Here is a 10,477-nt window from a genome sequence, read left to right as displayed (position 1 = left end):
AGTATATAATAAACTAATAAGCAAATAAATCAATGATACATGAACTAATACTAAGAAACCCATACCTGTTAGTATAGAAATCAGTTTTCTTTTCCTTCTTTAACACACTGATAGCAGAGAAACAATTTCATTTTCCAGTTTACAAATGGGACATATTGTAGTGGCTCTGTTCTCCTCTCAACTTCAGTGATAAGCATTAGACAGTCTTACAGACATATCCATAAAGGCATGTTAAGATTTTCTGAACTCTCAAATGATTAGGGGAAAAAAGTGCAGGAAGCAACAAATAAGAGTTGTTTGCTTCTACAGCTGATCTTTTTCATATAAAAATTTTATACATTTCCACCTGCATAACTAAATATATACTAGCTTTAATTAGGGGTCTGAATATTCATATTCAATTAGAATATCATCTGTCATGGCCTTTAAGTAACACTTTTTTACATGTTGTTAAATTAAATGTCAGGTTGTCAATAAATAGCTTGAACCTTAAGATGCAATTTGGTCAAATTACGCTAACAAAACTTCAGCATTGTAAAAATAAAGCAGCTTAATATATTTAAACCAATATAATATACTAGTTAAAGCTATTTGAAATTCACTTTTAAGTTCTTTAAAGGGAACCATAATTTTATTTTCTAAAATAAAAATTTTAGAAATTTCTAAAGGGAGATGATATCTTGATTTACAGACAGGAATTTATTAAACACATGTATTCCTCTTGTAGAAGAAAAATACTGCTGAGTATATGAATTCCCTTAAGAGAAACAACTCTAGAAATTGAGCAGAGATTAGAGATGGTCACCTGTTACTACGGAGGCAAGACTTTTCAAAGAGTCTGTGATTCAGTCTAGATAAGAATCACTAAGGGCTTGAACAACCACAGCAGAACAGATACAAATGAAATATGAGTTTGGAAATTATTGCTAAGAGCTAGATGCACGGAGATCAGCGAATATGGAGAAGGAAAGACAGGAGAAGTCAACATTGACTTAATTTCTGGCTTGATGGAACAGGATGGTAAAGACATCACTGAAGGATAAATAATAGGTTTGGAGAGAAAGCTGATAAATTCATGAAGAACTTACATGAAATATATAAATTTATTGAAAACACAACCTACTAAGAATGACATATGAAGAAATAAATTTGCATAGCTTTAAATCTATATAAAAATAAAAATCTAATATATATATGTACAACTGATTATTAATTAATTATACAGATAATAAGATGCTTTTCAACAGAATTTTAAAAGGTAATTTTAATTATAACAAAGACACTTTTGTTCCAAGGAGAGTTTAAAACATGCACTGAAATTTATAACAATCTACATTTACCAAGGACATGAGGTAACTTGCCTCTTAACTTTTTTCTGTGTGTTCATTTGCTCTTGGCTTTATAAAATCATCAAACAATTTAGGTAGAAAAACACCTGGAATGTTGCTAATAAAAATTTTTTAATAATAACTATCTTACATTATAAAGTTTTAAAGTTTCCAAAATGATCTTGTAGATACTGACTGATTTACATGAAAGATTACAGTACCTATTATGAATAAACTAGAGGCCCGGTGCACAACATTTATGCACTGGGGGTTGTGGAGGTCCCTCAACCCGACCTGCCACCCTCTCCAATCTGGGAGCCCTCTGGGGAGCCCTCTCCAGTCCAGGAGTTTCTGTCTGTCTTTGTAATCATGTGAGTGAATTGTCTGAGACCCCAACTCAGTTTGGTTAGTTGCTCACAGAATAATAAGAGGCATTTTTTTTTTCTTTGCTTCATTGGTGGAGATTTCCCAGAAGTTTTAGGATAACTTCCCTTTAATTTTTCTTAGACACTCTGATTTTACTTATGTCTCTCACCTTTGCTTTTCCTCCATCCCCCACCGCAACAGTAACTTGCTCCAGGCTCACTTTGCTCTACCAGCAGTTCTCAACCTGTGGGTCGCGACCCCTGAAAATACATCCTGCATATCAGATATTTACATTACGATTCATAACAGTAGCAAAATTACAGTTATGAAGTAGCAACGAAAATAATTTTATGGTTGGGGGTTCTGAAAACTACCACAGTGGTTTTCAACCTTCCTAATGCCGCTACTCTTTAATACAGTTCCTCATGTTGTGGTGACCCCCCAACCATAAAATTATTTTCGTTGCTACTTCATAACTGTAATTTTGCTACTGTTATGAATCGTAATGTAAATATCTGATATGCAGGATGTATTTTCATTGTTACAAATTGAACATAATTAAAGCATAGTGATTAATCACAAAAACAATATGTAATTATATATGTTTTCTTTTTTTTAAATATATATTTTATTGATTTTTTACAGAGAGGAAGGGAGAGAGATAGAGAGTTAGAAACATCGATGAGAGAGAAACATCGATTAGCTGCCTCCTGCACATCTCCTACTGGGGATGTGCCCGCAACCCAGGTACATGCCCTTGACCGGAATCGAACCTGGGACCTTTCAGTCCGCAGGCCGACGCTCTATCCACTGAGCCAAACCGGTTTCGGCAATATATATGTGTTTTCTGATGGTCTTAGGCGACCCTTGTGAAAGGGTCGTTCGACCCCCAAAGGGGTCTCGACCCACAGGTTGAGAACTGCTGGGCTATGAGATCTGTCTGCCACCAGAACTACGATTCCCAGCATTCCTGGTGCTCCCCGTGCTCTTGGTTTTCCCTTCCTTCTCTGTCTCCATCCCATGGCCTCCCACTCTGCCAAGTCCTCCAAGCCACCAGTTCTCCCTCTCTGCACTCTATCTGGCGGCTTGGGGAGCCACTCTCCACTGGCTCTCCCGCTCTGCTCTCCACCTGGCGGTTTGGGGGGAAGCGACCGAGGGAGCTACGTCCCCCCCAAGCCGCTGGCTCTCCCGCTCTGCTCTCCGCCCAGCGTCTGTGTATGCAAATTAACCCACCATCTTTGTCAGGTTTATTTGCATACTCATGATTGGCTGGTGAGCTTAGCGGAGGGATGATCAATTTACATGTTTCTCTTTTATTAAATAGGATATTTGTAAATTAAACCTACTTAACCTAAGATACCACAACTGAAACCTGAGATAATTAAAACAGGCTAAACCTCATAATAACAGGTTCAGTTCCTGAGAAACAAATAAGAGAGAGCAACAATTACTGAGTCAACTAGTTTTAAAGCAGCGCTTCAAGTACTTACCATACCTAACTTCTTTTTATGTCAAACCTGTGAGATAAGTTTCCCTACTTTAAATCTGAAGAAGCTGCCTGGCTGTTGTGGCTCAGTGTTTGAGCATTTACCTGTGAACCAGGAGGTCACGGTTTGATTCCCAGTCAGGGCACATGCCTGGGTTGGGGGCTCAATCTCCAGTAGGGTCATACAGCTGGCAGCAGATCAAAGATTCTCTCTCCTCATTGATGTTTCTCTCTCTCCCTCTCCCTTCCTCTCTGGAATCAATAAAAGATATATTTTTAAAAATAAAAATAAAAATGAAGACACTAAAGCTCATAAAGGCCAGGTTAATTGCCCAAAGTAGCACAGCTGGTAAATCATATATCCAGAATTCTGATTATTTTGACTTTGAAGTTTGCTCTTTACATTAAGATGGCGATGGGCAGAGAAAATTGTGAAAGAAAGTGCAAGTGCTTGATAGGGGATTGAAGGGTAGAAGATAGAGCCATAGGATTAATTCTAAAATAAAGCAGAGAAAATGTCATCAAGTATAGATATAAAATACTTGCAATTAAAAAAATGAAGCATTCCCAAATCTAAATATACTTAGTAATATGAATCTACATAGAATCAATTAATGTGTTCATCATTAATGATAGTTATTTGTTCATTAATACATAACTAAGAATACCTAACTAAAAATTTGAATATCTCGAGTTAAAGTTACTGAAAATAATTGCTTTTATTATAGTGCAACTTCTGACCATTGTACATGTAATTCCCTTCTTAGGAACATGCACAATTTTAGTACATTATATTAAAACACTTTAAAAATTTTTATAAGGCTGAAAAATGCTCAAAAATTTTAGGCGAATATAAACACGATTTACTGAAATGTTTGACCACTTTTATATCCTTACTTAAGACATTTCTCAGGATGTGAGATTACTCAGTGCTGGTGAAAGTAGAATGATAGAATGATAGGACCTGTGCCAAAACTTATAAACTGATGCTCAATGCAATTATTTGTTATCCTAACGAATCTGTGGGGATGGAAAATATAATAAAACCTAACAGCATGATGATAAGAAAGTTAAGTGAACTCTGGCATATTGATGCACTAATAAATTATGTATCCATTAAAATAACTATTGAAAAGAAAATACAGCGAAACTGAAAGCCTGTAACTGTTAAATTTACAAAATAGAATTTGAATTGACAGAAAGCATGATTTCAACTAGGTAGGGTAACATACACAGAATTTAATCCAAAGTGGTCAAGAGTGGCTAATTATTACTTTATCTCTGAATGATGTACTATTTGAGTATGTTGTCATTTAAAACATTACCTACATGGAGCATGTATTCTTTAAAACTTTTTTGATATATATTTTTTATTAATTTCAGAGAGGAAGGGAGGGGGAAAGAGAGATAGAAACATCAATGATGAGAGAAAATCATTAATCGGCTGCCTCCTGCACACCTTCTCCTGAGGACTGAGCCCACAACCCAGGCATATGCCCTGACCAGGAATCAAACCGTGACCTCCAGGTTCATAGGTCAACGCTCAACCGCTGAACCAAGCTGGTCAGGAGTATTATTTTTTAATCAGATAAAATAAATATGTATAAAAATCTTTGAAGTTCAATTTTTTTATACACAAAATGTTTTCAATGGACTGCTATTTCTTTTAGTCCCATAACAAGTATCAATAGCTAGTAGCTTATGATAACACCTTCATATTTAAACAAGATTCTGCTTAGTGCCAAAAGGATTTTTCATTACATTAATCTGAAGCTGTTAACAAAAATGTTATTGGTCAGTACAGTATATACATGAGGAAAAAAATTCTCTTCACAAAATGTTAAGTGCTTAGATATGAGTAGATGAAACTGATTTAAACATAGTAAAAATGTTACTATGTTACTGTCCTAAGATTATGCGCCTGCAAGTTTTAAATTTGAATGCATACTTCTCAATTTAAAAACTACATATTTCAACTTACAACAGTAGCAATGAGCAGGAAGGTGCACAGGTATATAAATATATAAGAAATACGGAAAAATCTAAGAAAAAAGCTGAAAAAAATCAAAATATAAGCTATGTTCATACATGGAACAAAAGCATATTTTAAATGTCAAACTCTTCCTAAACTAAACTAAAATTTTAAACCAAATCTAATAATATTTTTGGTTTCTATCATGGGTAGTTATAATTTTTGAAAATATGCTATTAAACTCAGTCTGGAGGAATACAGGTAAAAATATATAATTTAGAATAACATTAATGACAAAGAGGTCTAGGAAGTAACTGTACCAAACAATTAAAAGTATTTAACCAATGTTGCACTGGCATAAAAATGCTGACAGTTCAGAAAAGCATAGTTTAGAAATACATCAATAACACACTGACACATACATATGCACACATACCTGAACTTAATTGTATGATGAAAGAGAGTCAATAAATAGTGCTGAAAATAAGTTTGTGGTTTGATAAATTATCCTAGTAAAGACAATACATAGATTACATATAATAGCTTTCTAAAGAATTACAGCAGTCCCCCCTTATCTGTAGGGGATTCATCCCCAGACCTCCTGTGGATGCCTGACCATGAATAGTGCCTAACCTATATACACTGTCTTTTCCTATACATAAATATTTATGATAAAGTTTAATTGATAAATTATGCACAGAAAGATGATCAACAATAGTTAATAATAAAATAGAACAATTATAACAATATAATGTAATGAAAGTAATGTGAATATGGTCTCTCTCTTCTTGTGATAATGTGAGATGAAACAATGCCTACATGATGAGATGGCTTGAGGTGCTCCATCAGTGTTCACTCTTGTCATTTTCACCTCAAACTTTATCAACTGTTTTTATCAAAAACAAAAAATACTACACATGGAAATTAAAAGTGCTGCCATTAGCAGCAAGGAAATCTAAGAGACAACCCACAGAGGGAGGAAATCATTTGAACAAATTAGTAAGGTTTTATCATACTGTAAAGTGCATAGAACTACTTAAAATTGACATGGCTACTACAATAACTTAATTACTTTCTTTCCAACTATAAATCCTGTGAGTGGTCCTTGTTTTACACTCTTTTTATTTCATAAAGCACAAAGAATGCTTTACATGATCTAATAGGATCATAACTTTATTGTGATAGTAAGAAAAGTAGAACAGTTGAGTCAGAAAAAAAGTTAAAAAAGAAAAAACTGATCATGTATTTTTATAAATTATATCAATTTTTTACTCACATATCAGAAAAGGATTTTTAAAAAGGATATATTTCAAGAGGTATCCTAAAAGCTGTTGCCTCTGTCTCTCCTCTCACACCAGGAAAACCTTCTTGGTAACTGCCATTGATTTACTTTTTTAATATGTTTTTAATGATTTTAGAGAGGGAGAGGAAGAGAGAGAAACATCAATCAGTTGCCTCTTGTACGCACTCCTGACTGGGGATTGAACTCGAAACCTGGGCATGTGCTCTGACCAAGATACCAGCAACCCTTTGGTGCATGGGACGACGTTCAACCAACTCAACCATCTGAGCCACATCAGCCAGGGCTACCACTGATTTTTAAAAAGGCATATTCACAACTCTCAAGATGCTTAGTCTAGTTAGAATATAACAAACCGATATAACAGCATAATAAATGAAGCTCTATAGAGCTATAGCAGCTACCATGGCATGAAATACTCCTAATCTTCACTAAGAAAATTAGGAAAAGAATATTGAAAAAGGTAATATTAAAGGATCTTAAAACATCCCATGGCTTATTTTTAACACAACTTTAAAAAAGTACTGTTGCAAAGAGTTGCTAGAAGCAACCACCAGATTTTCCACTGCATACTCTCCTCTAAGGAGCCACAGAGACTAGTTCATCCATGAAAACCACTGGAGGATAGCAGGAGGAATCATGCTTACCAGTAAACATTTTAGTAACAGCCTTACTCTGTTTTCGGGCAGAACAGAGAAGCAATAGCCATGGTGGAAAGAACTCATGGTGACCAGCTAAAAGCTCTGCCACAGTCCCAGATAAGCTGGTGGACGTCTGTTCGCCTTCAGTGACGTTACAGCCTTCATCAACTGAATCCACAAGCAGATACAGGCTTTGCTGGGGAGGCTTCATTCCCAAAAGCGGGAGCAGAACACACCTGTAAGGCATATCCATACAAGCAGTGTGAGCATTGTCGCCTGTGCTGTTAACATTTAGTATCCAAACATTGATATTACTAGTGACAAATATGCTTTACAAAATGAATTAAGATTTTAGAATAAAAATATTGTACAGGTTTCAATTCCTTACTTTAAGGAGAATACTTGTCCAAAATAGTTTGCAGTGCCAATAACATTTTCCACAGTAAAGTGTGAGTGTGTGTGTGTGTGTGTGTGTGTGTGTGTGTGTGTGTGTGTTAGTAATTCAGCATAATTGAGAAGAGCAAAAGGAACTTGAGGAAACTAGATGTCAATATTTTCTAATTTTTTGAATCGGTAAAAAGCTAGAATTGTTTATGACAAAGCTAAAATGTGTTGCATTGGGAGAACAAATTTGGGAACCACTGTAATAATAAGAAAAATAGTAAAGATTCAGTATAAGTTTGAAGTGTTTTATCATTATTTCTCTTATAAAATGACTGTACTGCATACTAGCTTGTTACACAAATGTTATTAGGAAAAACTGTACAAAGATAAACTATTGTCTAGGTCCCACTGGATGTAATGATGTATTTTTAAATTTCAATGTAAAGAATAAATTATTGGGTATAATTCTGCTGAATATATTTTCTACTCATAATTTATATTGCAGTTGAATTAATGTTTTCATAACTAAAACAATGCTCATTCATTTTCAACAAATATTTACTTCATACATGCCTTGTGCTGAGTAAGGTGCTGAAATATACAGTAGTGGAGGACATAATCCACATGATTATAAATACCATAAACTTAAGATAATCCTTTCCATGACTGTCTTCTTAATCTTTCAATCCCACAGCATCCAAGATCCAGTTTATCATTATGTCCTATCAATATTTCTTTAAAAAAAATCCCTCAAGCCCACTTCAGCATATAACAGTGATTTTCAGCCTTTTTCATGTTGTGGCACACACAAACTATTTACTAAAAGTCTGCAGCACACCAGAAAAAAATATTATTTTTTTGCCAATAGGACAAAAAAAGATATATTTTGATTCATTCACACCGGACAGCCATTGTTGTGTTGGCTATTGTCTTTATTTGACAATCTAAGAGAAAAGAGGTCAGTGCCCCTAACTAGATAGTCAGGTATTGCATGTTTTAAAAATTCTTGCAACATACTGGTTGAAAATCGCTGCCTTAGTCCAAACTACCATCATCTGTTGCCTGGGCCACCATAATAACCACATGTTCCCAGAGTTCCTGCTGCAGCCGGAGTATCCTTTTCAAAATGATAGTCCAGCCACAGTGGCCTTCTTTCGATGACTTGCATCAGACACAATTATAAAAGGCCTTTTCATTTACAGTTTCCTCTGTTGGTATGTGCTTCATGTCTCTCATCATGCAATTAACTCATTAGGGAAATGCAAATTAAAACCACAGGAAGATACCACTAGACACCTATTAGAATTGCTGAAGTAAATGAAAACCCTGAAAATACCAAGTGCTGTCACTGATATGGAGCAGTGATACTGCCATTTCCAGTGGTACAGCCACTTTGGAAAAGTTTTGCAGTTTCTTAAAAAGTTAAATGTACACTTACCCCACCTACCCCATGGCCCAGCAATCCCACTTCCAGGTATTTACCTAAGTGAAGTGAAAACTTAAGGCTACACAACAATCTGTACATGAATGCTTATAGGAATTTTATTCATAAACCTACAACAGCAATCAAAATTACTGATTCCCATCTACTTGAAAGCAGTATATTAATTCAAGCTGCTCTGCTTCTAGAAGTTGGTAACAAACCAAAATTCTCAGGTACTAACACTCAAAGTCAGAAACTAAGATCCACGTCTGGAAATGACTGAACTGTTAGCAATGTTAAAACAGCACGGCTTTCTGATGGTAGAGGATGTAATAATGCATCTGTCTTCTGAACCAATATATATACTGTATGTTTGAATACAATATATATATTATATGTTTGTTTTATTTGGGAAACCAAATATTTAAAATATAAAAATGGGAAATAAACATAGTAAACCTAACATTCACTGAGTGCTTACTAAGTATGAAGCATGATGCTAAGTAATCTCTATGGACTTACCAGTTTATCCCTCACAGCAATCCTATAACAGAGATACTATTATCATTCCCACTTCACAGATGAACAAACAAAGGTACAGAGCAAAGTAGATTGCAAAGTGAAACAAGTAGTAAGTGGCAGAGGGAATAGAATTTGATAAGTTTCAAAGTTCCTCTTCTTAATTATTATGCTAAACTGCTTAGGAAAATATCAAAAAATTATATATACATATACATATGAGCTTAAGGTCCAATTAAACAGTAAAGTCCTTGGGGCAACCTGACTAAATTAGTAAGTGGCTAATTTTTTCGCATTTAAATTTCCTGAAAACGTTTTCATGGGAAAAGCAAAACTATATATTTTAAGATCTTCTAACTGAATATGCTACTTTTCAAATTCTACTTTCCTGAGAGTATTAAACATCCATGTCTGTTTGCCACAGATTCTGTACTAAAAGTCACTTGCCTCAACACTGAAATTCCAGAAAATTAGTAGATGGTAGGTGTTCCTAATAATTTTGCTACAATTATTATATGATTAATGTCAAGGGACAAATATTTGTGGGGGAAGAAATGAATTATCAATAAATAGTCTCTTCAGAACTCTCAATCAAAAGCTCAGAAGGACCACACCAAAATGACAGAAATAAGCCAGTGATCTCACTAAGACTACAAAGGCGCCACTGGCCTAGCTAGATCCTGACTGTGTTGTCCCCTCAGCCTGTCTGAGAAACCTTCTCTGATGAAAAGACATTGTCTGGAACTCTACAATACACACTGGCTAACATAAAATCAAAACTTATTAGACAGAAAAAAATAAAACTACAACACTTCTGGTTACCTCCAACACTTCCCCCAAGTTCAAGCACCAACCTCAATTGCTGCACCAGCCATTTCCTGGTTTCTTTGCTTCCACCTTCACCACCACAGGTCTCAACACAGTAGCCAGTGTGAGCCTTAAAATCTTAAATTAGATTATGTCACTCCTCTGTTTAAAAGTTTTAATGGGAGAGAAACCAAGATGGCGACATAGGTTAACGCCGGAGATTGCTGCCTCGAACAACCACTTCAGAGATA

The 10,477-nt window shown here is 35.2% G+C and overlaps 1 protein-coding gene across 2 annotated transcripts in view; it reads right to left on the bottom strand.

The window, feature by feature from the left end:
• Positions 1 to 10,477, bottom strand: part of ANKRD50 (ankyrin repeat domain containing 50) — a 34,039-nt gene that overhangs the window by 7,927 nt on the left and 15,635 nt on the right. For both annotated transcript variants that reach the window (XM_059698086.1, XM_059698087.1), the window contains one exon: positions 7,100 to 7,329. In XM_059698086.1, coding sequence (XP_059554069.1) covers positions 7,100 to 7,329 — 230 coding nt within the window. The remainder of the gene's footprint in view (positions 1 to 7,099; positions 7,330 to 10,477) is intronic.

The sequence above is a fragment of the Myotis daubentonii genome, chromosome 5 (genome assembly GCF_963259705.1).
Source record: "Myotis daubentonii chromosome 5, mMyoDau2.1, whole genome shotgun sequence".
Taxonomy (NCBI): Eukaryota; Metazoa; Chordata; class Mammalia; order Chiroptera; family Vespertilionidae; genus Myotis; species Myotis daubentonii.
This window is presented reverse-complemented; position numbering and strand designations above follow the sequence as displayed.